Raw genomic sequence first — 26928 nt, 5'->3', positions numbered from 1 at the left:
CCCCCCAGAGATGGTACAGCCCGGCTCTGGGGGTCCCCGGCTCGGCGTGCGCAGCGCTGGGTCTGGCCCGTCGGCTCCGGCTCCGCGCTGCCCCCGAGGCGATGCTGCTGCCCCCGCTGCGGAGAGCGCTGCTGGGCTGCCCCCGCGCCGGGTGAGTGAGGACGGGGCCTGCCGGGGGACCCCCCCGTCCTCGCGGGGAGCCCCCGGGACTGAGATCCGGCCCGCTGGGGGTTCCCCCGGTAGCGCCCCCCCCACGTGCTTGCTCCCCCCCCCCCGGCGTGCGGGGTCCCGGGAGCTCCGGCCGCCCCCTTCCTTCCACGTGCGCCCAGCCCCCGGGCGCCCTGCCGGGCCTGACGTTCCGCCCCTTGCCGCGGCGTGAACTGGGCCCACGGGGCAGCCCCCGTCGGAACCGCCTCTGGGATTGACCCCCCGGCAGAGCCAGAGCCGGGATCTCCCTGCCCCCCCCCCCCCCCGCTGTCACACCCCGGCTGCCCTGCCCGCCCCGCCGGGAGGGGGTTGGATCTGCCGGACCCCTCCGCCCACCCAGGAGGCTCCTGGTCGGAGCGGCCCCGTGGCCCAGCTTGCTCCAGCCTCGGGCTGGGGGGTCCGTCGGCAGGTCTTGCCGCTGCCCCCTCAGTCTCTGCAGGAGGGGCCGGGCTCCCCCCGGCTCCGTGACCTCAGGGTGAGGTGGGAGCAGCTGCCGGGGACAGACGGACGGACACACGGACGCAGTGGTGCAAAACTTGGGGGGGGACTGGAGAATCTGGTGGGCGGATTCCCTGGGACGCCCAATCTCCCTTGGATTTCCTCCTTCCCCCCCCGCGGCACGTGCTCCCCTTATCTGCCCGACACCTCCGCTGCCGCTCCGCTATCTCGGCTGGCGAAGGAAGCCTGCGGCTTATCTCCACGGCCCGAGATAGGGAAACGGCACCGGGTCAGGTCCCCCCCCCCCCCCCGCCCGCCCTTCTCCTCTTCCCGGGGCTTTCAAAGGCTGCCACTTGCAGTCCTCCCTGTGCCTGTCGCTGGTGCCCCACCCAGCTCAGGGGTGACCCCGGCCCACTCGTGCCCCCCTTGTGCGGCTCGGCGGCCGCTCCCGGCTCTGGCTCGCGCCACACCTGTGCCTGGACCGCCCCTTCGGAGCCAGCGGCTTGTTGGCCGCCTTGCCGACCTGGGGGTGCCGCCGTGGGGGGTGGCTAGTGTGGTATCACTGGAAGGCGGGTACAAGGCCAGGTTTGCCTGGGTGACTCCGGGGTTGTGTTGTAAACATGTTCCCTCCGCAATGAAATTAACTGGCAGCTACGAGCCCCAGGACTCACGATGGCAGGAGCATCTTCTTTTCCTATTTTCCCTTGTCAGGCAGGATTCCGGTCAGTTTCCTGCTCCGGTGCTATGGGGTTTGTCTATGCTGCACAGTTAACCCGGGCTCTTGCCTGGGTTTTAGTCTTTAACTCCCCTCATGTCCACATAGGAAAACCTCTGACCTAGGTTTGGAGGTGCTGTAAGCCTGGCCTAGCTGACCCATCTGAGGGTGTGAGTTGGAACCCAGGCTTTGCTTTTCACTTGGGCGGGAACCCACCTGCTTTGCGGTAAGTACACCGGTTAAATCACTTGACTGCTGGTAGTCCTCCAATGTCTTCCCACAATTCTCCCCAAAGGACAGACAAGGTCTCCCACAATTAACTGGGAAAGTATCCTAGAGCATCTCAGCTCACAGAACCATGGGCTTTGCCCCCAGGCAGAGACAAGCGAGTGCAGAGCCGGTAAACGCACAGTAACATGGGCAGGGCTTTGCAGTGGGGTCACGCTCACACCCATGCTACGCTAACCCAAGTGTTCAGACCCAGGTGCTGATCACACCAGTTAAATGTGCAGTGTAGACACAGCCATTGCGTACTCTGGTCCCATTTGCGGGGGATGAGCAAAGTTCTGACTCTTGATAGTTACAGCTGAAAGACTAGTGAGATTAGCTTTATAAAATAAAAATATTTATTAAAAACCTAAAGGAATACAAACAGGGAATTTTCCACAGTTTTAATAACATCATGTGTATGATGGATGTAATCAAATCAAAGACACCAATCTAAGAAAATATAAATCTCTTCAAAGTAACTCAGCCTCCCTCCTCCTAAAAAATATAGGCACATTTGAATCCCAGTATTCAGGAGGTTTCAGTCTGTCATTGCTGTGGGTTTGTAACAGATGTGGCCAGCGCAAAGCGTTCTGAAAATCCTCATTCAAATAGTTCCAGAACTTACCATATTGGCTTCCTGAATTTCCTCCTTCATGTGTTGAATAAAACAGTCTTACAAAAATGGTTCAGATTTTGTTCTGTCTTCTGTAGTTGAAAACATCACATCTGAAGAGCTGTATGGGAGAGTTGTCAGGAATCCAGCATGCCAAGGGGGCAAGTTTTTTTGTCACGTCTGAATTTCAAGAATTTCACTCAGTTTATACAGTGAAAAAACAGGCTGGTTTGTTTTACTTGTTCGTCATTTTCACTCTTTGTTGCTTCTCCCCAAGCCTGCTGTTGCAAGGGCCGGGCTACAGGCACTGCCGGGGAATGTTTTAAATCCAGACAAAATACTATTTCCAGTGGAATTACAACCAAACAAACTGGAGAAATGTTTCTCTTCGTCCAAAGTTTTGTCCCATCATCCTGAGGTTTTGTCACATCTAAATCAGTCTCTAAGTGAAGCTTTAGAAGGAAAAGTGTCCAGCAGCGGAATTGATGGTATCCGTACAGGGTTCTAGTATCTACCAAACTTCCAGGGTCCTTTCTATTTCCGTTGCAGGGTTGAGCTCAGAGGTAGTCAGAGGTAAAGGATTTGCAGCAGTAGCTTCGTGTTTCACTTTGTCACGGGACATGGGCTGAAGATAATGTTCTTTGCTGCTTCTAGAGTGGGAAGCCTGATATGTGGCTGCGATGCTCTGTCTTGATCTTAGCCAGGCCCTGCCTCCGTCAAGACTGAGCATTGCCCACTGCGAACTGTAGCATCAGAGGATCACACCCCTGTAGTAAAGTGGTCCTGGCCACTCTTGGTTTACAGGCCAAACTTGGACCATCCCTGTGCTAGTTACTGCCACTAATTAGTCTTTCATGCCCTTTGCTTTCTCCTGGCATACTTCTGCCTTCTCCCCAAACCCACTCCTGGGTCAGCATCTTTTCTCTCTCCAGTAAAGGGCTCCTTCCCCTCTCTTTGGCTTCTGGTGGTTTGTTTTCTTTACTGCCACTGGGAAATATTGCTACGGTGCAGAATTTAATGCAAGACTGGGCCTGAGAAATTACAGCACCCAGGTTAATCTGCAGCTACCTGTTGAAGCATGCACTGTGCTGACAAAAACAAACCTGCCCGGCTTCTGCCCCCTGTATTTTGAACTCTTCTAAAAGCAGGAGTTGTGGTGTAGCTCGATCACTCCCATGTGGAAAATGGTGCATTCTGCAGCATAGCACCTCCCACCGTGCTGGGATGTTGGTTCCATAGCAACTCCAATGGAATAAAGCCCCCTACTGAATTGCCAGCACGTCTTCCTGCATCAGTCTTCCCTCCTTGGAAGTCTTCTGTCTACTGGATAAAGTTGCACTGGTTCAACTTTATATTTTTCTGGCAGAAACTGTTCTTGCGTCCCCGCATGCATTGTCTTCTTTTGGTTTATCTTGGGTCGTATGTGGGACTAATTAAGCTGCGTTGGAGGTGATGTAACTCTGTTCTGGTAGGAATTACACTGGTGAAGGGTTTGTGTGGGCGTAACTACACTATTGCAGTTAGTCCTCCTGTTGGCATCCCACGGTGCATTGGTTCACACCTGGCCTGGCCTGCCTGGCTATCTATGCGCACTCCGCTGCTCTAGGAGTATCCAGACAGGATGTCCCACCCCTGTTCAAATACCACTGGCACATTCCCTAGAATCTGCAACTCTAGGTCATTGCAGGGAGAGAGGAAGGATGGTCTAGTGGTTAGGGCACTAGCCTGGGATTCAGGAGAGCCAGGATCAATTCCCTTCTCTGTCACAGACTTCCAGTGTGACTTCCGGCAAGTCACTTAGTCTTTCTTTGCCTCAGTTCCCCATCTATAAAATGGGAATGATAACATTGCCTTCTCTCCTAGGGGCGTGGTGAGGATAATTACTTTAAAGTATGAGGTGCTCTGATACTGTGGTACTAAGAGACCATATAAGTCCCTAAGATAGATAGAAGGACATGGATCTAGACTCCACATCAGGAGGTCCTGGACTTCCTTGCCTCCTGAGGAGAGGACACTAAGTGCTGACTAGCCTGACCCTGTCTAGCTTATGCACCAGATCACAGCACAAGGCTGCTGGCAGTACTGATAAGGCAAAGATGCAAGGGACAACATCACCGCTTGGTGGTGCCAACAGAGCTTCCACTCGGGCTGTACTTTACCCTGGCAGAAGGGTCATTTTCCTGGGCTCTGAGAAGGCTGCATGTACTTTATCAATAGGGTGGCAATTCCGGAAGTCTCCAGGGGTCACGTGTCACTGGGTGAAGTAGACGCCTTCTCTGCCTCCAGGTTACAGAAATGACCCCATGTTCTGATGATGCTACACGGGGAAACTGAGCACTATTAGGGACCACACCCAGGATTGTTGTGCTGCTTTGCTGGGTGTTTTCGAGGGACGCTGTCGGCTGGAGATCTAAGGCAAATGTTGGCTTCTGAGTCCCACTGTCTTTTAATGAGATTTAGGGTTCTGAGGGCCTGAGTCACTTTTGAAAATAAGACTTAGGCCTTGTTTACTTTCTTTTAGATCAGCCTAGCCATGTGGCTCAGTGCTGTGAAAATAACACATCTTGGGTGCTGTAATTAGGTTGACCTAAGCTCCAGTATGTGAATTCTTCCATCAACCTAGCTACGGCCTCTCAGGGAGGTGGATTGCCTATGCCAGTGGTTCTCAATCAGGGATACGTGTACCCCTGGGGGTACACAGGTCTTCCGGGGGTACATCGACTCATCTAGAGATTTGCCCAGTTTTACAACAGGCTACATAAATAGCGCTAGTGAAGTCAGTACAATCTAAAATTTCATACAAACAGTGACTTGTTTATACTGATCTATATACCAGACACTGAAATGTCAGAACAATATTTATATTACAATCAATTTATTTTATAATTCTATGGTAAAAATGAGAGAGTCAACAATTTTTCAGTAATAGTTTGGCTATGACGCTTTTGTATTTTTCTGTCTGGTTTTGTCAGCAAGTAGTTTTAAAATGAGGGGAAACTTGGGGTACGCAAGACAAATCCGACTCCTGCCAGGGCTACAGTCGTCTGGAAAGATTGAGCACCACTGACCTGTGCCAAGGGGAGAGCTCCTCCCATCAGCGTAGCTAATGTCTGCACTGCAGCTGTGCCATTGTAGCGTTTTACGTGTAACCGAGCCCTCAGACAGGTGGATTGATGACGACGGAAAAACACTTTCCATTACTATAGGAAGTGTCTGCAGAGTTTGGAGTGTAGACAGCTGATGGCACCGAAGTAACTTACTTCCTTTTGAAAGTTCTGCCCTAAGTCCGTTTCAAAAAGCAAGTTTAAAAGTAGTTAACCCTATCACCAGTCCTCTTGCCAAATCTTGTGGCTTTACAATCCCATTGTCCTGCTCTTTCAAAATGGCTTTTCTGTCCCCTGTTGCTGCGTGAAAGACCCACACCATGCATGAGAAGCTAACTAGGCAGTGAAACTAACTACCCACAGAGTGCCGTCAAATATACACTGTAAACAAACTGGGAAAAAGAGAGGGAAATTATTATTTATTTACGTGCCACGGCAACTAGGACCCCAATGTGCTAGGAGCTGTACAATCACAGAACAGCAACAACAAACTTCTCCCGACCTCTTTCAGCTCTAGCCACAGGAAATGTGATCTTCAAGCTGACTGTCTGGTATAGCATGTACTGCTGACAGTAATAAGGAATGAAACTCCACAGGAGCTCCTCCGTGGACGCCCGTCTCACTTCACCGGTCAGGACAGCCACGGTATAGATTGAATGAAGAAGTGTGTGGCTTCTCAGTGTGTCTCTCTCTTTCCCTTCCCAGGCTGCGATGGCAACACCGTATAGCTGTAGAGGTGACCAACGAACCCATTCTGGAGTTCAAGCAGGGCAGCCCGGAACGAGCAGCTCTTCAGAAGGTACTGTCCTGAGCAGTTTGTTGCAGCCAAGAAACCGCCAGTGTGGTGTGTGTGATCTTCCAGGCTCACTCTAAAGAGGTTGATTCTTTAGCTGAAGTGGTAGGACACCCATCCCAACCCCTGATGGTTACCCTATTGGGGACAAGCCTTTTGCCCACCCCACTTTTTTACTCCCCCCCCCTTAACTCTGCAGATGGCCCCCATAACATGGGGATGTTCTCAGTCTGAACAGAGCTTGGTACTGGAGAAGTCCAAGGTTTCCTTTCCCTGGGACGTGAGCACAGTGCTGGTCTGGCAGGCAGGTTCAAGAGGGACTCACACATGGACCTGTGGCAGGGCCGTTCATAGGACCATCAGGTCACCCGGTTTGCGTGTGTTGTCGGGGAGGGAGGCGGATTAAAGCCACGGCTGGCTGGATACCCTTTCCATCCCCAGGGGCTGCCTTCCGTTCAGCAGAGGGGGAACTGCCCGGCTCTCACTGGTTCGTTTCTGTTCTGACTCATCCGATAGGCGCTAAATGATCTGAAGGGCAAGACGGAGGCCATCCCATGCGTGGTGGGGGGAGAAGAGGTGTGGACATCAGACGTCAGATACCAGTTGTCGGTGAGTCCCAGTGGGGAGCGCCTGGTCGCTAGGTGACCCCTGCACGGGCTGGCAAAGCCCTGGGAATCTGCAAGGAGCCTCTCTGACACGACGGGGAAATCCCAGTGTGGGGCAGTTTTATTCCCTTCCTGGAAGACATTCCCCTCCCCAGGGATTGCTGCCACTCGTTCATGTATTTCTCCCTCCAGGGTGTAGTTCTACCTAGTGTCCTTATTAAATGTTGCCTTGTAGCAAACCGGCCCATTACAGAAGTGAGGGCCCTTTCCCTGAGACTTACGAAAAGTGAGCTGCCTTACCCGGGAGCATGGTAATGGACAGATCTTTGGGGAAGTCCCTCATGGGAATTGCCAAACTGGATCAGACCCACAGTCCTGAATCCTGTCTTTGACAGTGGCCAGTACTAGCTTAGGAGGAAAGTATAGGAACCCTGCCATAGGGAAATAGGGGATAATGTGCCCCCCCACATTGGTCCCAGAGGAAGCCACCCTTACTGGGACCAGAAAGCACCTCCTTGGAATTGCAGTCTAAGCTGTTTCTCTAAACCATCTAGGGGCCAGCGCTGCCCATCCTCTCTGGATGGCCTAGACCAGGGCTGGTGCACACCATTCAGTCCCTGTCCACATAGGCAAAACCAAAGCACATTGCATGTGAGTGTCCCCAACACGGGTCGTTGAAGCAGGACCCAGGCGTCTGGGTGAACTCAGCAGAAGGTGAATGGAGGACGCTTTGGAGCAGGGTGGGTCCATGGGGTTGGGGATGGATACGCACCTTCTCTGCCTGGGTTTGAGCCCGGGTGAATGGGGGATTGTTCTATATGCAGAAGTGTTGCGGGGGGAGGGCAGAGGGTGTGTGTGGAGTGGCATGGGAGAGGAGGGGGATCTTTACAGCATTAATCACCCCAGGCTCTCCTCCTTTCAGCCGTTCAATCACTCGCACAAGGTGGCCAAGTTCTGCTATGCGGACAAGGTGAGTGTGGCCCAGGGTTCTGCCCAGACCTGCCTCCCAGCATCTGACCTGCAGGGAGCAGGCTTGAGGGCGTGTGGTCATGGGAAACCGAGCTGTCCTTTGCCAGCCACAGACTAAGCCTAGGGAGGTTTCCTCAGAGCCTGCAGGTGGAAGTGACGCTTTTACCCCCGCTGCTTTAATGAGGCTGAGCTCCTAACACAGGGCAGCTCTGTGGGCCTCTGGCTTGCCTGCTGTGGGTGCTTTAAACCGCATAACCTCGGATAGCACCACACGCTGTGTCCGCGGCCGCTGGGCTTGCGCCCCGCACAGATCCATCCGCACCCCTCTCAGGAGTCGGCGCCCCTGCTCCTTGCTAGTGCAGCTGTGGGAGAGTGGGCTTAGCTGCTTAAGATGAATGTGGGGGGTAAAGGCCGGTGCTGTCATCCAGCTGCTGAGTCGAGTCACCTAGGGGGCTCGCTGCAGAAAGCGGGGGAGGCGACTCCGTAGCGGGTCATCTTCCCTCAGAGATGGCACTGAACCAGAGACCCAGCTGGAAGCTGAATGAATTGTAAAATCTAGGCCCACAGTCGCAACCGATCCTGGAATGGGGTGTCCTGGCCAGATCCCAACTTGGGTTGTTATGTCGGCAGAATGCAAATTTCCCTAGCGGTTTTGGCTGGACATGGGAGTCTTCTCCCCTTCCTGCCCTAAAATGGGTACATGGTATTAGACAGCTGCTGCCTTCCATGCCAGAGATGGTTGCATTACAATAGTGGCTGAAGAGACCCTGATATTTAGTCCTTCCCTACTTCGCACTGGGATTGTGCAGCTTGGGGGGATGTATGTACAGTGCTTTGAGATCCTTATCAGAACACACAGTAGCAGTATTTATTTAGTGTTGCAACCATTAGCATGGAAACAGGAGAATCCGCTTGAGTCTGGCCTGCCTGCCTGAGAGGTTCTTGAACCCCTGGTGTTCAAAGTCCTGATGAGCCCTGGCATAATTCCAAGCTCACAACTGCGGCCTGCAGCAAAGTCTTTGGGTTACTGTTGGGACTGCGTATGCAGCGGAGTTGGGGTTGGGCTGGTTCTTCACACCTGCAGCCGCTGATCTGAGCCATGAGGCTGCGGCGAGCCCCGGGGTGGGGCTGGGGGACTGAGTTTCGGGGAAGCACTGATCTGTTGTGCTTCCATCTCGTGCTCCTCAGGACTTGCTTAACAAAGCAATCAATGCCGCCGTGGCGGTGCGGAAGGAGTGGGACTTGAGACCCGTCCAGGACAGGGCACAGATCTTCTTCAAGGCGGCCGACATGCTGAGCGGCCCACGGCGAGCGGAAATGCTGGCCAAGACCATGATTGGGCAGGTAAGGCTGCAGGTGAATGGTCCCCTGCTGGGATAAACCATAATGATTGAGGGGGAAGGTGGCAGGAGGAGCTGCTGGCCCAAATCTTGATGATCAGACGGGGGTAAGTGGCACAAATATGAGAAACGTCTGTGATGCAACGAGAGCTCGTGTAGCCCGAATTCTTCCTTTGCTGCTGGAGCCGTGCATCCGTCCCCTTCTGCTGGGGACGTTGGCCGGCTGATTTCTAGCAGGACCCTCCCTGCACCTGGAGAGCTGCGGGGGGATCTTGTTAATGGAGCGGATGCGTGGGAGCTCCCCACATAGCCATTGATGGTTATCATGCCAGGGGTAGGCAGAGAAGGCTGCTGAGTGGGGTGGAAATATCCAGGAAGTGTGAGGTGAGCAGCTGATCGGTCTCTGGCCGGGTTTTCAGTGCCACGTTAACGTGGCGTCACCAGCAAGACTTCCCAGGCCAAGCCGGGGGCGGCAGTGGGTGAAGCGGGAAGTTTGGCTAGAGGGAAGGTGATGTCCAGGGTTGGGCTGATCAGGAGTGGCCAGTGAGACCCACAATTAGGGGGTTAGATTCTAGCAGGAGCCTGATTTCCCCCTTCGCTTTTGCTGCAAGAAGGGGCTGTATGAATCCTGCAGGGCATCTGGCAGGGATCTGTCCTAATGCACCCGCTTAGGAACGCGGATGGTGTCTTCAAACAAAGGACCCCCCCACCCTCGAAAGACAAGTTTACCCTGCCCACAAAAACCCTGCGGGAGAAGAGGGGCCTTGTTCTGTTCTCGAAATCGCAACAGACTCCTGTTGTGTGGACCCAGTGAGGGAAGCAGACCCCAGAGTCGAAGGCCCTCTGCTGAGTGCCCCCAGCTCTTTCAATCTGCTAGTTTGAGCGCTTCGGTTGGTCCCAGTTCCCTTAGCGGCATGTGGAGCGGGAAATGGGTCACTAGGATAGCATGGGGCCCAGGCTACATACCGGGCTCCTAGATCAGACAGCACTGTGAAAGGGGATTTCCTGGGTCTGATGTAGCCAATGCACTCTTAGCAATTACAGTGGTAGGGTCTGGTCTGTGTTCATTGCACAAGCTGTTGGAGACATTGCGTGAAATAGACGTCACTCTGTACAGGGCTAGCGACTTACTGGTGTGCTAATGCTGTGTGGGACACCTGGGTTTGATTTCCAGCCCCGATCTTTCGCCCTGTGCTGGGGGTGGGGCTGTGCCGGGGAGCGGGAGGGGAAGGATACTAACAAACCCAGTCTGAGTTTGGGAGTCGGGCTTTCCTGCTGGTCATCACCCACCCGGTAAGAGCAAGGGCAGAGGCAGCATGGGGCAGTGTAGCCTGAAAGAAGCCAAGCCCCTGTGACGGTCAGCCCTTAGGGAGAAAGCAGGGCGGGGAGTGTGTTTATCTCTCCCATTCCCCTTTCAGGGCAAAACCGTCATCCAGGCGGAAATTGACGCAGCCGCGGAGCTGATAGATTTCTTCCGATTCAATGCCAAGTACGCGCTGGAGCTGGAGAATTCTCAGCCCGTCAGCGTCCCCATCAGCACCAACAGCATGGTCTACCGGGGGCTGGAGGTGAGGTGAAGGTTGGGCTGGGGTGGCTCAGACATGCACATCCAAGGTGGGTGGGGGGGGTCGTGAGAAAACGCGGCTCAGAGCAGATGCTCTGCATTTGTGGGCGCGCTGAGCTCTCCCTGTGCGTCGCGAGCTGCAGTGGGAAGTTTTTCCACGCTCCTGCGGCCTCCCTTGGGGTGTGCGCATGACGCTGTGTAAATTCTCCCTTTCCCTCCCCCGCACGCAGGGCTTTGTGGCAGCTGTTTCGCCCTTTAACTTCACTGCGATTGGTGGGAACCTGGCAGGGGCTCCGGCTTTGATGGTGAGTGTGTGTGTGGGGGGGTTTCTTTACGCAGCGCTGTGGTTTTGGATTAAACGGCTCTTTGCCCAATGAATCGGCCCTGTGTGCTACCCCCAGGGGTAGCTAAGCAACCAACACTCCACAATCTGTGAAGAAATTTGCTTTATTGGAACGCTAAGGTTGCAATTTCGAATGCCCCAATGCTAGGAAATGCAAACATCAAGGTACTCATAGTAAAATGCACCCCACCCCCCATTCCAGTATCCTGTCTATGACGTTACCAGACGCTTCATAGGAGTGGATAGGAAACCCTTTAATGGACAAGTATGGCATCAGCTGCCTGACCCCACCAGTTAGCGGTTGTCTCGTGCCCTGCAGCATGAGGGTTTGTATGCCTTTTATTCTTATTCAAGCCTCCCCATATGGATAATGGGTTACATTAAATGTCCCCCCCTTCCCTCCAAAAATCTTGCTAAGCTCTTGGCTTCAGTGACGTATTGTGGCAGTGAGTTCCACTGGCTAGCTGTGCATTGTGCAAAAATTTATTTAGTCTGTTTTAAATGTGTTGCCCTTGACCGTCCCTTTTGTTCTTTTATTATTAGAGAAGGTAGGTCGGAGCGCCCTGCTTACCTTGTATATTCCTGGCGAGGCTGGGGTGGAGACTTTCCTACAGCAGGCATTTATTGGGGGCAGCCTTATTGTTGTCCCCTCGCTGAGCATTGCCCTTGGACAGGTTGGCGGGAGTACTCTGCACCCTAATCGGCGTCCGCTGTAGAGCAGCGGTTGCATTAGGAGACTGTGAAATTAACTTGTTAACGAGGCTGCTGATTTCACAGTCGGGCAGTGTTACACAGGCACTTGGGTCCGATCAGGCTGATCCGCCGGGCTGTGTGTGAGCGCATAGGAGTTCTTAGCGCTGAAGTGCAGTGAGCTGTTACTTGGTAGCTCAGCTTGAGTCCTGCCGTGGGCGTGAGGCGGGATATCCCAGGGTTTTCCTAACAGCCGGATTGTGTGGGGTGGAGGAAGGGCAGAAGAGGGAGTGGGTCAGAACAATAAAACCACGGCAGTTCTGTGCCGCTGGGCTGGCCTGGAATTCCAGCCCTGCTTGGCAGTTCTGCTGTAGCCTCTTGGATATGTTCACAAAAGAAAGGGGGTGAGGGGAAGAGGGAGAAGTGTTAGTGTCTAGTGTCTCTCCTGCACTGAGATCTGCCTGACACAGGGTTGGCAGGGATCAAGGTACGCCTCCCTGATTCCTCCTGGGGCATTTGCACGTGCCCCGGCCCATCAGTGTAAATTAGAGCAGCTTAGGGGCTGCTCTAGTTTATGCCAGCTGCGAATTGGTGTGGCGCTGCCATCTGTGCTTTGGGGGTGAGGGGGACGTTTGGTGTAGGTGCCAGCTATGCCACCGGAGAGCTCCCTTATGCTGGATAATTCTGCTAAGGCCAAATTTCACCACTTTGTGCTGCTTGGCATGATCCAAATAGGAGGAGAGATTCTGGGCCCGTATTTGAAGCGTTTCTGAATGAAACGAGCTAAGCCCTAGGCTGCACTAAACTAGCCAGTGTCTGTGTTACGTTAACCCAGATTCCCCATCAAACCCGGCCAAAGGACTACAGAGTCCGGCCTGAACGTTCAGACGTGACCAGGGCTTTTGGTTGCCTCCATTGTTGGGTGCTCAATTTGAAATGCCGCCTGATTTATTGATTTAAATAGCTAAGCACCTGCCCCGGGAAAATCTTTAAGGTGTCTCACAGGCCGGACACCTACAGATCGAGTGCGCCCTACCCAAAATCAATAGTCCCTCTTGAAAATGTAGGCCCCCTGGAAGCATTCTCTTACCCCACCTCCCTTGCAGTTCAAGTAGAATGTCACACAGTAGCTGCCAAGACTTTCCCTGCTTTTGTTGATATAAACGGATGTAACCCTCGTTGCTGAACGGCCCCATTCAGCCCCGACGCTGCAAGCTTTTAAATGTCATTTTGCTTTGGTACAATGTCAACACGCCTGCAAAAGTAAAAATGGGCACCACTGCTTAATGAAATTAGGGTGTTGGTGCCAAAGGGGTGACTCTGATGATGGGGTATTCCAGTTGCCATGATCCATGGTAGGCCAGGCGTGCTGTGCTGGGCTTGGCCATACAGGGAAATAGACCGGCATAGCTTTCGTGGAATAACTATTCTCTGGTAGCTGTGCCGGTCTAACTGCCCTATGTGGGCACTCTGTTGTGCACTAAAAGTGACTTTATTCAGGAATAATCACTCCTCTCTGGAATTCTTGTGGAATTGTACCGGGAGTTGTACCAGCATGGCTGTAGCGGAATAATTCTTCTTCAATTTCCCTGCGTAGACAAGCCCTCAGATTCTTGGTTTCCTGAGGACCTAGGTGAGGCGGAGATGGATTAAGGTTTGTGGGGCCCTGGGCCAGAGCAAGTGGGGGGGCCCCTCCCCACTCCTTCCGCCTACAGTCCTGCCCCGTTCCGCCCCTTTTGCCTGCGGCCCTGCCCACGGTCCCACCCCCTTCCCCCTGCGGGTCGGCCCCCCTGCATGGTTCTGCAACCTGTTTGCTCCTTTCTGCCCTCACCCACACTGCAGCCCCAAGACTGGAGAAGCTCTGTCACCCCTCTCTCCCCCCCATTCAGCTGGGTTCGGGGCGTTGGGGCTTCCCTCGCTGCCCAGCACTTCTGCCAGGGAGCGGGTGCACCCATTTTTTCTGGGCCCCTCGAATTGGCCCTGGGCACGGACCCCATCGGCCCATTGGCTAATCTGCTGCTGAGGTGAGGTGCTCACTGGACTGTAATTATTGAGATTTTCCTTTTTTATTTATGTAAAGATGGGGCCAAGTGTGTAATGCAATGGGCGTTTCAACTGAATAAGGCAGGCCAAGTTTGGCTCCATGCAAGTGACTTTGGGCTTTGGCTCAGGAGAGGGTCAGGATAGCGGAGGAGAAATCGCCTCTAATCGTGGAAAGAAGAAGGTGTTTATAATCATGGAAAGGGAGCAAGAATAGGAAGGGACGTACGGGGCTGTCTTTTGTTCTGTGTTTGTACACCACCTGCTCCGTGGTGCTGCAGCCTCCCAAATAATAAGTAATGCCTTGCAGGGGTTAGACTGGTAATGACAGAGCTGTGATTCTGGCTCCTGGTCTAGGAAACTTACTGGTATTACCACTGGCCATGGAATGAGGTGGTGGTTGGGAGTTCACCGAGTAAGTAATGGACTACGATCTGCGGGCAGTGCCTTCCAAGGTGTAACCCCGAGTATGGATGAGGGCAAGGCCCTGCACATAACGTACCCAGATTTCAGCTTTCGGTAAAGCTCCCTGCAGGCCGCAGAACGAGCTCAAAAATATCGGCAGCAATGGGAGATGGACCGAAAGTCATAACAGTGCTAAACTGCTTTTAGTAGTCTTCCAACCAAAAGGATCCCAAAGCGGTTCATCAACTGATGTACGTACCGCACGTAGGCGCTGCCTGCCGCTGAAGTGCAGCCACCTCTGGGGTGGAGCACGACAGCTGTTAAACAGGGCACACAGCAGCTTAGAGCTGGATGTGAAGAATACTGTGCTCAAATAGAAGTGCAGCAGGGATTCAGAGAGGCAAATGGAATTTGGACCGTGGCACCAGGTTTAACTTTTCTGCTCTTATGAAAAGTGTCCTGGCATCTTTAATGACCAGAACCTCCGACTTTAAACTCCATATGGAAGATGGTGCCTCCCGCAGCACAGCGTCCTCTACTGGAGTTGGAGGGCATTGATTTACAAGGAAAAACAACCAAGCATTTAGCTCTTTTAAAGTGATGACGAAGGTGGGGGGGGACACGCCTACAAATGCGGAGGGTGTAAACCTCAAGGTGGGAGAGTGAGACAAGGAGGCATAATTAAGAGGCTACTCAGACTGTCAGCTCTTTGGGGCAGGGGCCATCTTCTCGATTGTACAGCGCCTGCCACAGCAGGGTCCATGTCTAGGGGTCCTAGGCGCTCCGGTAATATAAATAATAGCAATGTTAAAAGATGAAGAACAGGGGAATCTTTCTGATGGGGTGAGCTGTTTGTCTGGGGGATAGACTCTCAAGGGATGTGGGTGAAACCCCATCCCTTGGGACATTCAGAGCTAGTCCGGTGTATAGGGGACAATTCTGGCTGGCCAGGGTGAGCTACATGGTGGTGGATTGGACCTGGCAGGTCTGATCCATCCCTCTGAGAGTCTCCCTATTTTCTGGTCTTTTTCCTTTTGTCTGCTTTTCACTTGAGGACACGCCACAGCAGAGGTGCTGCATGCCAGTGTGTCTGCCTCCACTTAATAGGGAAAGCTGAGATCTTCTCTGCCCCTGGTGGTGGGCTGTTAAAGGGGAGATGGAGGAGGGGTCGCATGGCTCCTGGTATCAGAAAAGTGGCTAGTTTGCCAAGCCCACATTCCTGCTTTGTACACCTGGAATTAAAATGGAGAGTTGTGGGCCAACTTGTTATAATGTGTGGACATTAATTAGCATCATGGTAATTAGTAATTTACAGTGGAATTCCCATGGGATTAAATATCTCGGCCGCGTGAATAGCTGGAGAGATCAACACGATTAATACTGTTACAATGATGGGAGAAGGATTTCAGAGGAGCAGAGCTTTTGCCATATCGGAACAGACCAGCAACTTGGCTCCTCTGGTCTCTTGTCCCTGACTGTGGTCTGTATTGGATTTCACAGTGACTTCAACATTTTGCTGAGTGTGATGTAGTTTTCCCACCACTCAGAGTGGAAGAAAGAGGGGAGGGGAGGGTTTGTGTTGAGAGGCTCAGGATCTGAACATCCAATCCAGATGGACAAATGTTTTATGGCCCCTTGTTCCCCTGCGGCTTTCCATCTGCCATGACCGTTGTGGCTTGATTCACGACACCCCTGTGCTGCCGTGAGCTTCCATGTAGCTCGCCCCTCGAGTGGCTGGATGGCTGGTGTAGTGGGCATAGCACAGAACTGGGTGGAACCTTTCAAACCTGGGAACTTACCTGGCTTCAGCCTCTTACAAACATGAGTCAGGCCCAGGGCAATGAGGGAAAGGTGCAGCACCAGGAGAGGATTAAGGGATCCCTGCTGGTCACATGGCTGCTTGGGACAGAGTATAAAAGGAAGGGGAAGCTGGGTCAAAGGGAAACTAAGGGGTAGGATGTGTCCTCTTCACTCCACGTGGGGGGGTGGTGGGAGACACCTCTCTAGGAATTATTACCCAGTGTCTTTCAGTTGATTCGCCCTCTTCTGTGGACAATAAAACCAGCCCTGAAGAAAGCCTTAAAAATGGACTGAAGCCGGGAGCTTTATTTCCCTTTCCTGGCTGGTTAAAGCACCCACTGGTTTACACCCAGTTTCAAGGAAACCTGACTCGAGGAGAAAGTACAGTCATTTGGCTGAAGCTGCTGGCGGAGACTCGGGTCCCATTCCCAGCACCACAGCTCGCTCTGTAACCTTGGACAAGTCCCTTATCTTCTCCGTGCCTCTGTTTCCCCCATCTGTAAAATGGGGGTGGCACCTACTGACTACCCAGCGGTGCCAGGCTCAGCTGGCAGGAGATCTGCAGAGGGGTGGCGTTAGAGATAAGCAGAGGGTCATTATGGAGTCTGCCTGGTTTCAGGCTTCAGCTGAGTTGGGCATTAAGCTCAGTGCTGTTTGAAACAGAAACCTGAAGCCAAATGCAGGGGATGGGTATCAATCCCATGCACATCAGCGCTGCTGGACCCCCAGCAAACACAGCTGACTCTCACTGCTCTGCCCCTATCTGCTTTGCTGGCAGACAGGGGCTTTGGTTGGGTCGTTGAGCGGGGTCAGCACCGAGGGGGGACCTCATCACCTGCTATCTACGCCCATGGCCGCCCTCCATGATCAATTGATTTGTTCCGCCTCCTCCTCCAGGGAAATGTGGTCCTCTGGAAACCCAGCGATGCCGCCATGCTGTCCAACTTCACCGTGTACAAGATCCTCCTGGAAGCTGGTCTCCCTCCAAACGTCATTCAGTTTGTCCCGGCTGACGGAACTGTTTTTGGAGACACGGTCACGAGCTCTGAGCATTTCTGCGGGCTCAACTTCACGGGCAGCGTGCCGTAAGTGGGCAGGGAAGCCGGCCAAGGGTCGGCTCTTTGGAGAGGGGGTTGGGTAGGGCAGGGTGGGGTCATGATGCTACAGCATCATCTGCTCAGGTGTGATGCCGCAACATAGCAGCATTTGCAGGCACTGAAGATTAGTTCAGGACTGGTTAATGTCCCGCAAGCAAGGTGAGGATTGGGACAATCCTGATAGAAAGGAAAAAGATCAGCCCTAAGTGGGTCTCATTGTCATGTGCCCCCCACTCCCTGTTTGCTCTGGACACTTGACACCTTATGGCAGCTGTGGAATGATGTTAATATCCAGGGCATAATGAAACCTCCCTGGATGTTACCAAAGCCCTTGCTTCTCTAGACTCCAAAGACTGTAAACACCTTGCCGTGGGGACTTCCTGCAGGGCTGCTGGTGGGCAAATCCAGACTCCCATCTACACTGTGACCAAGGGACAGGGCCCCAGTTAAAAGCGGTGGTGTAGATGAGACCTAACCTATTCCATGCAGTATCCCCTGGAGTATCCATCATTCTTTCCCTACAGGGTGTGTCTAAAGGCTGGAATGGGGGGCCGGGAGTTCCGATTCCTAGGTCCTGATTTAATCTGTGACCTGACATGTTTCTCAACTGAGGCACAGAGAGATGTTAACCCTCATCTGTAAATTGGGGGCGATATTTACTTGTCCCTCAGGGACACCGCAGCTTCCGTTAATTGCTTGCAAAGCCTTTGAAGAGCTCCTTGGGAGAGCGATGCTGTAGGAAAGGGACATGTTGTTTATTTCACATGCGCCCTGCCGACAGACATTAAAGGGATGTGAATTAGCCACGTGAAGGACTCCTTGTCCTGGTAAAGGGCATTTCAAGCCAGTCCTCCCTTTGTCCATGTAGATTTGCAAACTGGCACTCGCCTCCCAGCACTTCAGGGTAAGTTATTCCGGCAAAGGGTTCTGCTAGCCCTGCCCGAAGTGCTGCTCCCAAAGATGAGACTATTAAAATCCGGGGCCCCCGCTAACCAGCCGAATGACATGGTCTGATGAGCATTGGGCTTTAAAGGTGGGAAGCTCATAAATTAGTATTAGTGGCTCTCTCTCCTGGTGGGAGCATATTAGCATTTTTATTGTTTTGCAGCTCAGGGGTTTGTCACACTCAGAACCAAAAAAGAAGGAGGGAAAGTAAAGAACTGGAAGCTCCTGCCAGACTCTATTTCTCCTTTATTCTCTTCTGTGCCACTTCTCTCTCCCCTCTTTCACTATCTGTCCATCTCTGCCTTTTCGGTAGTGCCCATCCTTGGTGTCTAGGCTCTGGTTCTCAGGTTGTCTCCCCTCCTCTCTCAGGGTTATGAGCTAGAGCCTGTTGAAGTCAATGGGAGTTGTTTCCATTGGCTACGGTGGGCGTTGGATGAGGTGTCTTGGCTGGAATGGGGAGGGGAAGTTTCTTCAGCTCGTGGATCTGGGGCTGTAGGACAGCCTCAAATCTTCATGGGCCTGAGAGCTGGAGCCTGGTTCCACAGCTCTAGAGATGCTCGCTCCAGTGTGCGCTGAGTGTGTGGTGCCAGGGTGTCTCTCTCCTCCTCTGCCTTTCAGAACCTTCAAGCACCTTTGGAAGCAGGTGTCAGAGAACCTGGATCGGTACCGCACCTTCCCGCGCCTGGCAGGAGGTAATGCCCAGACTTAGCTCTCGGGGGGGACAAGAGCCACATGGGCCATGCCAGCTGCAGGGGAACGTCTCAGCAGGAATTGGGCAGCAAATTAGCCAGGCTTGTGTGGCCAGCTTGCTGTTAACTTCCATGGCTGTGCTGTATTTCAGGTGGTCTCCTACCAAACATGTGCATTTGAAATCAAACAGGTGTCTGGAGAGAGACCTGGGGAGGAGAGGGCTCCAGTGGGCGCAACAGGGAATTGTGAGTTAGGACTCCTGGGTTCTTTTCCCAGCTCTTGGAGGGAGTGTGGTTCAGTGTTCGGAGCAGAGGCCTGAAAGCCAGAACACCTGGGTTCTAGCCTCAGGATTCTGCTAGAGCCTTGCTGGGTGGGGCTGTTCATTTAACTGCTCTGGGCTGTGCTGAGCTTTAAGATGGGGCCAATTGCTCTTCAGTGCTCCCAGTTTAGGGAAGGGCAGAGGGTGGTGATGTGGACACGACAGGGGCCTGCACTCAGATCCCAGGCACCGCAGGGCAGAGTCCCCATGTGCCCAGCTACGCAGAGTGTTGTGGGGCTGTACAGGTCTGTCTCCTACACGCAGAGTAAAGATCCCAAGCGGACTCAGTTGGCTCCTGTGTTTGGGACCCCAAGGATGCTTTCCTTCCCCTGTACAGGTTAGCTATGGTCTAGCTGTGACCCAGTATTCCCCCGGCCGTCCTATTCCAGAGCGCATCCTTTTCGGAGCGTGCTCTGCCCCGGCTGAGCTGAACAGGCCGAGGTATTTAGGGACCCTGGTGCCATTTTGAGATCAGCTGTGGGAGGCCTCTTGCAGTGAACCTCCTGGGAAAAGCAGCTGGCACCTGAGCATAGCCATGCCTCGGCTTGGAGCGAGCCTGGTGCAGAAATGGCTGTGGCCGCTCTGATGGGATGCGGTACCCAACTCACTGCAGGAGGAGTTGGGTAAAGAGCAGAGGATGGGTGGTTATGGGGCTGCAAGCGATACCTGGGGCAGAGCCGGGAGGTAGGGTGCCGAGGGCTGGTTGGTGCTGTTGCAGCTATTGAGGTGGGTGATTGGCAAGGCTCTTGCTCCATGCTGGGCATGCTCCTTTCTCTGCTTACTCAAAGGAGCCTACAGCAGATGCCGCACTCCGATTGCTCACCTCCTGCTAATGGGACAATGGTCCCTTTGCTTTGTACCTAGTAAGGGAGAAAGGGAAGAGACGGGGTGAACCCAAGGGATTGCAAGGCTGGAGGGAAGGCTAGGACTGTGGGAACAAGGTTCAAACTCCAGTTCTGCCACTGACCTGCTGGGTGACCTAGTGTGAGTCACTTCCCCTCCCTATGCCTCAGTTTCCCCAGCTGCAAAGTGGGCTTGATAATTCTGACCCACCTCACAGGGCTGCTGGGAGACACTTGGCTGGAGGTGCTGTAGAAGAGCTAGGGAGGTGGTTCCCATGTTATTGGTATTTATTCCTCAGCTGTGTCTTCGCTTAGAGCCAGCCCTGTGTCCCCAGGAGCATGGGGGCAGGGTTCATTCAGACATGTGAGCTGGGTAGGCAGACGGGTGGCCTGGCTGCTGAGGGTGCGGTGTCTGCTGCCTGTGGCTCGAGTGTTAAGCGGGACTGTACCTCAAGACAGCTGGGGCTGGCTGTAAGTTGCTTTGTCTGGAAGCGACAAGGCAGTGACGGCTTCTCCCGTGTGGGGTGGGTGGGTGGGTCTGTGTCTTTCCTCAGAGTGTGGCGGGAAGAACTTCCACTTCGTGCACAGCTCAGCCGATGTGCCCAGCGTGGTGAACGGGACCCTGCGCTCGGCCTTTGAGTACAGCGGCCAGAAATGCTCGGCCTGCTCCCGCCTCTATGCCCCCGACTCGCTGTGGCCCCAGATCAAAGAGAAACTGTTGGAGGAGCATGGGAACATCAAAGTGGGAGACGTGAGTGGAGCTGCTGGGCTTTGCGGCTCAGCGGGTGGCTGATGGGATTAGAAGCTGCAGTAGCCGGCTGCTAATTCCTATTGAACCGAGCTGTTTATCCACTGGTTCTTCCCCCCTCATCTTTTTAGTGATTAGAAATTAACTTGTAGCCAGCACTGCGGAGGAACGATTGTAAGAAACTGTTAACGCCACAGCGTAATTGAAAAAGGCCGGCTGCTCCCTCTTAGGGCTGTGGGGATGGGAGATATTAAAGAAGGGACAAGTGTCACTTGGGGGATTTAGATTCTCTTTCTTCCTCCTCCTGCCTTCTGAGCTACCTGCCTGGCACTCAGAGGCAGCTGATGGCCTGGGGAGCGAAGAAGCCTGCTCACTCTTTCACCGGCTCCCCTTCTTCCCTCCACAGCCTGCCCAGGATTTCGCCACGTTTTTCTCGGCTGTGATCGATGACAAGGTAAGACCAGTCCCCTGCCCCAGGCCCCTTGCTGGCTTGACTGCTTGAGTCCCTCCGGAGGGTGGGCCCTGGCTGCTATGGGGAGGCTCTGGCAAGCACTGCTGTATGCAGGTGGGCCTTTTGGCTTGCCTAAGTCTGATCTCCTAAGCCAGCTTTCTTGCTGCTCCCCAGAGGTCTTGTGTGGTTTCTCCAAGCCGGCCACACCCTCCTGGGTATTGATTATCCCTTTGGCCTTGTCAGGGGCTGCACTTCCTCCCCTTCTGGCGTTCCAGACGTAGCTGAGGTGGCAAGTGCTGTCTTAGCTTGTGGGCAGGCAGGTGGCTTTTTGGCTGCAAATCTCGCTCATCCACCTCCATCGCAGAGAAGGGACCTCTGCAGCACGGGGCCTGCCCTCGCTGTCAAGGCTTTGGGCAGCCCCTTGCTGTGCCTGGCCCCCTTGTTGGGGCAGAGTCTGTCTCCCTACTCTGTCCTTGCCCCAGGGTGTGGCCAGAGCACTAGCCCTCTGAGACTGCAGTTGCTCATCTTTAATACAGAGGTGTGGCTGGCCATGCTACAGGTCCCAGCATGCAATGCTCCACTTTGCTAGTAGTCCTTGGCTCTGTGTCTTCTGTTGGTCATATCTCCGGGGCCAGCTGCAAAGTGTACATGGCTTTGGGTTTCTAGCCAATTCTGGACAGCCCTGCCTTATTGCACGTGCACCTGTCTGAGACTGCTGTCCCCAGTGGCCGTCCTTAAGGACAGTTGTCATGATTTTGGCCAGAAGGGGTCTAGGGATGCTCTTGGGACATCTTCCCGGAAGCAAATCCTGGGGCATGCAGTGAGGTGCGAACCCAGTGCTGCCTAGAAGGCAGCTCTCTGGCGCGTGGCTTCATGCGCTGCAATAGCTTGTCTGCCGCTGATTGATCCTGCTGGCAGTTCTTAGGATGCAAGGGAGCGAGGAAACGAGTCAGCCCTCGTTTACCGGAGGGCCGAGGCCGCTCCATGGCTAGTATTGCTGATGGGCAATGCCCCTTTCAGACTCCTCCTTGCACTGTGGTTTTCAGTCTTTTGCACGTATTAAGAAGTGGATCCAACACGCCAAGACGTCGCCCAACCTCAGCATCTTGGCAGGTGGGACGTGCGATGACACTGTTGGGTATTTTGTCGAGCCATGTATCGTGGAAAGCAAAGACCCAAAGGACCCCATCATGGAAGAGGTGAGTATCCCTTTTCTCTCCTGCGGGGGTCTAGGTTGAATTGACAGCAAGAAGAGCAGGAAGAATAGCCATTGCAGAAACACAGGTCTTTGAGAGAGAAAAATCTTAGCCATCTAAGCCAGAGATTCCCATCCTCTAGGACTGATCCCATAGGATCCCCTCCCCTTAATGAGTAACTGCACTCCTCCTCCGTGCGTGTGTTGCTGCCTCCTGCCTAGACTGTAGCCCTCCCATGGGCCTTGAGGTGCTCACAAGACTGGGCCTCAGAGCAGCACAAGCTCCATGATGAGCGTGCAGTTAAATAGGAGGCCACCAGCGCAGCGTGGTAAGGGGTGCAGGATTGTTCCCCACGCTGTCTTTCCCGGTGCCTTAGCTGCTCAAGTGACGGGGCAGCCACAGGTTCCGGGAGGGGCCGGTTGTATATGCTAGGAAGCCCTTCCTGATAGCTAGTGGTCATTCCACCACTCCTCTTGGCTCACCCTCGTGATGGACGGAAACCACAGCCAATAAAGAGCACGAGGGCTGTGTCTGTGTTAAAGGCCAGCTGGGCAGGCTCCTCAAAAGCTTCTAAAGCCCATTGAATAAAGGAGAAGCAGCAGCCTTGTCCCAGCAACCCGTGCTTCAGCCTTATTCCAAGCCCGTTCTATGGGCATGGGGTTAGGGCTGGCTACTGTCATGCTTAGCATTCCTCTCCCACATGCTGCCACTAACTAATGCAGCTCAGAAGCAGGGGCTTACGAGAGGGCCTTTTGGGGTATGTCTACACAGCAAAGAAAGACCCGTGGCTGGCCATTGCCAGATGACTTGAGCTCTGTCTACAGCTGTTTCATTGCTGTGTAGACTTCCAGCCTCAGGCTGAGCCCGAGCTCTGGGACCCTCCCACCCCGCAGGGTCCTAGAGCCCTGGCTCCAGCCCAAGCCCAGATGTCAACATAGCAATAAAACAGCCCCACAGGCAGAGCCTTGCAAGGCTGAAGCGACTGGTAAATTGCTGTGTAGACATAGCCTTTGACAGCCGTTTCTTTTCTTCATCCTCTGCTTCTCATGCAGTCCTATAATTATTCACTGAGGCAGAATTGCTCTGATCCTCAGCTTGGAAGTGTGTTGGGGAATGGCTTTAACTCACATTCATCCATTCAGGCTGGGGGGGACAGGGGGCATTGTGTGGGTGGGAGCCTGCCCAAGTACTATGTACAGGACCCTAAACACCTTAGATAACAATGAAGGCGCACCGCTGTCCCTGGCAGGAACTCGAGGGAACTGCCTGTCAAGCAAATTCTACATGTGAGCAGCCATGGGCCGGGAGATGGTGCTCCGCCTTCCCTGCAGGAGTTGATTGTGCTCCTCCTGCTTTCACAGTGCTGCTCATTTCTCCTATTTCACACTGGCTATTTGCTCAAGTAGCAGGCGCTGCCATCAATAACAAGCAGCAGTTGTGGGCCCCCACTCACAGGGGCACACACTCGGCTGCTCCTGCCCTGACCGCCTTTATTTTGCTATGCAGGAAATTTTTGGCCCAGTCCTGACTGTGTATGTCTATCCAGAAAAGCAGTACAAGGAAATCCTACAGCTCATAGACACCACATCCCCCTACGGCCTCACAGGGGCAGTGTTCGCCCAGGATAAGTAAGTGTCCGAATTCTCACCGCCCTAGCAGTGTATGCGAATAGCTCGCTCTCCACTCTTTCTTTCCAGGGTGCACTAGGGGGAGAACCCTTCGGTTTCTGTCATGCAGAACCAGCATATGTATTACCTCCATTTTCATCTGCTAGAAAGGAAGTCCTGGGCCAGTGGCCCCTTACCTCTTCATGGGTAGTGCTTTGCATAGCAGGGAGGCTCATTGTCTGAGCCCCTTGCCCCTTTTCCCTAGAGGTTCTGAAGTGTAGTTCAGGGGGATTGTTGCTGTTTGAGTCTTCAGGGGTTTTCCCTATGTACTACCAGCCCCAGCTGGCTTGTTTGCGCTGCCCCATGGCCATCAGAGGTGGTGAACTTTAAGTGGTGCAACTCTCTGGGACTGAATAGTACAGGAGATGGGTTTGGAGCAATGACACATTTCACATCTGGGGTTGAGCCCAGCCTAGGGCAGCAGTAACTAAGAGTTGACCAGCTTTGTTGTCCGCCTCAGCGCAGAGGCCAGGGATTGACTGGGCCCTGCAGAGTACCCCAGGAATGTTGAATCTTCAAGGACAGAGCAATATTGGCAGGGTGGGGTGCTTTGCTGGGATTAGATATTAGGCTGGGACATCGGGCCAGCACTGTGTTCTCTCGCACACGGTATGAGGCCAGGAGGCCCACAGCAGATTGAAAGGATGATGATGCACTGAGTGTGGCCTCCTCCGCTGTGTCACTGTTCCCCCATCTCTCCTAGGAACGTCATCCAGGAAGCGAGGATGCTTTTGAGGAATGCAGCTGGCAACTTTTACATTAATGATAAGTCAACTGGTGCAATTGTGGCCCAGCAGCCATTTGGGGGCGCCCGTGCCTCAGGTGAGAGTGCTGTGCTGGGGCAGATGTTCACGTGAGAGGGGTGTGAATGGTTCCTCTCTGGGGAGGAGGGAGCAGGCCTGGGTTCTACTCCTGGCTCTGTACCGCCATCTCCTCAGCTGGGGGATGGGGATCTCTCTACAGAACCTCCTGCAGGGCAAAAACTGGAGTCTGCTCCCTACTGGGGAATGACTCCTCCTTCCCGTAAAGAGCCTTTCCTGGCTTTCCAACAGGAACCAACGACAAACCTGGCAGTCCCTCCTACCTCCTGCGCTGGACGTCTCCCCAGGCCATCAAGGAGACCCACGTGCCCCTCGGAGACTGGAAGTACGCGTACATGCAATGATCGCGTCCCAGTGCCTTCCATGCTGGGAGAATGGCCTCTTACTACTGACTCCAAATGCAGAGCGTAGTGGCCGATCTCATTTCCAAGCTACGGCTCTAATAGTATTTAAAGCATTTTGTTTTTGCAAACACAATTTAACAGACTGTTACCCAGCAACAAGAGCAGCCCTTGTGATTTCTCAAACCTGATGTAGAGGATTAGTCTAAGGCAGGGTTCTTCTGTAGGCTGCAGTTTGTTCACGGTCCTCTAGCAGGAGGAGGCTGCTCATCAAGGAAGCCAGGAACCTCAGAACTACTAGACTAGAACAGGAATACAGAAGCAAGAACCACAGGCCTGAGAGGAGAAACATTCTGGAAAGAATGAGATAACTGGGATTCATGCTGATCTGTGCTAAACAAATCCACTAAGCTTGCCCTCCCAAAGTCCCATAGAATCATAGAGGAACATGCCTTTGGAGATGTTCTTGTTCATTTCTCCCCCTACATTGGTCTATGCATGATTGTGGTTTTCCATCTAGATCTCAGGGACAGAGTGTCTCCTGCTGCAGGTATGAAGCCAGTGCCCAGTCTGCCATTGGAGAGGGAACAAATCATGTTCTTCAAAGGCCATACGAACACTTAATTCTCCACATGCTGCGGTGTAAATCTACCCTGCACGGCACTAAGTGTCTGTGTGGGCCTTGCTGCTGCCTGCTAAAAATTCCCTACCGTGCTTTAATCCAAGTGGGGTAGATCTAAGCTCCCTAGGAAACTTTTAGTGTATGGTAAATTTACATCCCAGCGTGCCATCAACAAAGTGTTTGTGTGGACAAGCCGTATGTTTTATCATCAAACACTGTAGGTGATAAAATGCCTTGCAGTCACACTTTGGCTGTAAAACCCTTGCGAAGTTTAGAGGGGAGACGCATTTAGGGAACATAATGCATGAAAAGAGCAACTGAGCTGGGACTAGGCAGAACCCTTGTCTTCCAACTCTTGTCCATCCTTTTTCAAAAGCAGCCTCTAACACCCATATCCCTCTCCACCAGAATAGGGACAGATTTTGCTTTCTCCCCCTGAACTGAGATTCCTGAAATAATCAATATGAGGCATACAGCTCTTGCTTTAGAGCAGATAATGGCATTAACAAGATGGGCTTGCCCCTGTTACTTTCAGAGCTGTATTATCTTCTAAACACTTGTTTTTAGTTTAGTGCATGGGCCATGTTACAAATCATGCTTGTTAAACTTCATTTTTAAATTGCTTGTTGGTTAAGAATTCCTATTCTGGGGAGTGGGGGGAAACGTATGTGAACTCTGGCTTGAATTGATCCCGAGAGCTACACCATTGGACTCTAGCTGTGCACTTTCCCAGAGTTCCTTGCTGTTAAGATCAGAGGCTGTGGTCTGGCTTAGGCTGTAGTTTGAATCGCGTCGTGACAGTAGCTCTGTTTTGCATGTTGTACTGAGGGGATGCTGTTGTTGTGCATTCCTCCTGGCTATTTTGCTGTTAAACCTCTTGGTTTAAAACCGGATTCAGTGCTAGCCCCATGTTTCACATTAGTACAGCCCCTGGCTGTGCTAAGCCAAGCCAATGGCAAGGGTTAGCCATACAAATACTTTGCAACTGCGTCAGTAATAGGTGCATTAAGGCTTTTTAGGTCTGGGATTCACTAGCCCTTTGACAGCTATCCAGCTGGGCAGGCTCCTCCAAGCTACTCCCCTGTGAGGTTACCTGAATGGATCCAGAGGGCATCTCCTCTTCCCTGGCGTGGGTCTCATGTTAGTAACAAGTGGGTGGCAGCAGCAGGAATCTTATCGGCTGCTCAGAGGGAGAGAGATCTGATCACAATGTTAAGAGTCCATTTTGCCTCTGTTGGGCCTTAGACAGCAGGCCATGTGTACAGTGAACACCCCTGACTGTCTGTTCCTGTA

At 53.2% G+C, this 26928-nt stretch overlaps 1 protein-coding gene across 1 annotated transcript; it reads left to right on the top strand.

Annotated features, from left to right (window-relative positions):
• Positions 1 to 26528, top strand: ALDH4A1 (aldehyde dehydrogenase 4 family member A1). Its single transcript, XM_077837020.1, has 15 exons — positions 1 to 151; positions 6053 to 6146; positions 6657 to 6749; positions 7668 to 7715; positions 8903 to 9058; positions 10473 to 10622; positions 10849 to 10923; positions 16794 to 16981; positions 18557 to 18630; positions 20344 to 20540; positions 20944 to 20991; positions 22035 to 22187; positions 23691 to 23812; positions 24555 to 24673; positions 24904 to 26528. Exons 1-15 carry the CDS (start codon positions 102 to 104, stop codon positions 25014 to 25016), a joined length of 1680 nt encoding a protein of 559 aa, XP_077693146.1. The 5' UTR covers positions 1 to 101; the 3' UTR covers positions 25017 to 26528.
• The last annotated feature ends 400 nt before the right edge of the window (positions 26529 to 26928 follow it).

This window comes from Eretmochelys imbricata, chromosome 18 (genome assembly GCF_965152235.1).
Source record: "Eretmochelys imbricata isolate rEreImb1 chromosome 18, rEreImb1.hap1, whole genome shotgun sequence".
NCBI lineage: Eukaryota > Metazoa > Chordata > Testudines > Cheloniidae > Eretmochelys > Eretmochelys imbricata.
This window is presented reverse-complemented; position numbering and strand designations above follow the sequence as displayed.

Coding starts and splice junctions, on each gene's coding strand:
- ALDH4A1 (XM_077837020.1), top strand. CDS start 102: ATGCTGCTGCCCCCGCTGCGGAGAGCGCTGCTGGGCTGCCCCCGCGCC. Junction 16,982..18,556: donor AACTTCACGGGCAGCGTGCC/GTAAGTGGGCAG, acceptor TCTGCCTTTCAG/AACCTTCAAGCACCTTTGGA. Junction 20,992..22,034: donor CGGCTGTGATCGATGACAAG/GTAAGACCAGTC, acceptor TGTGGTTTTCAG/TCTTTTGCACGTATTAAGAA.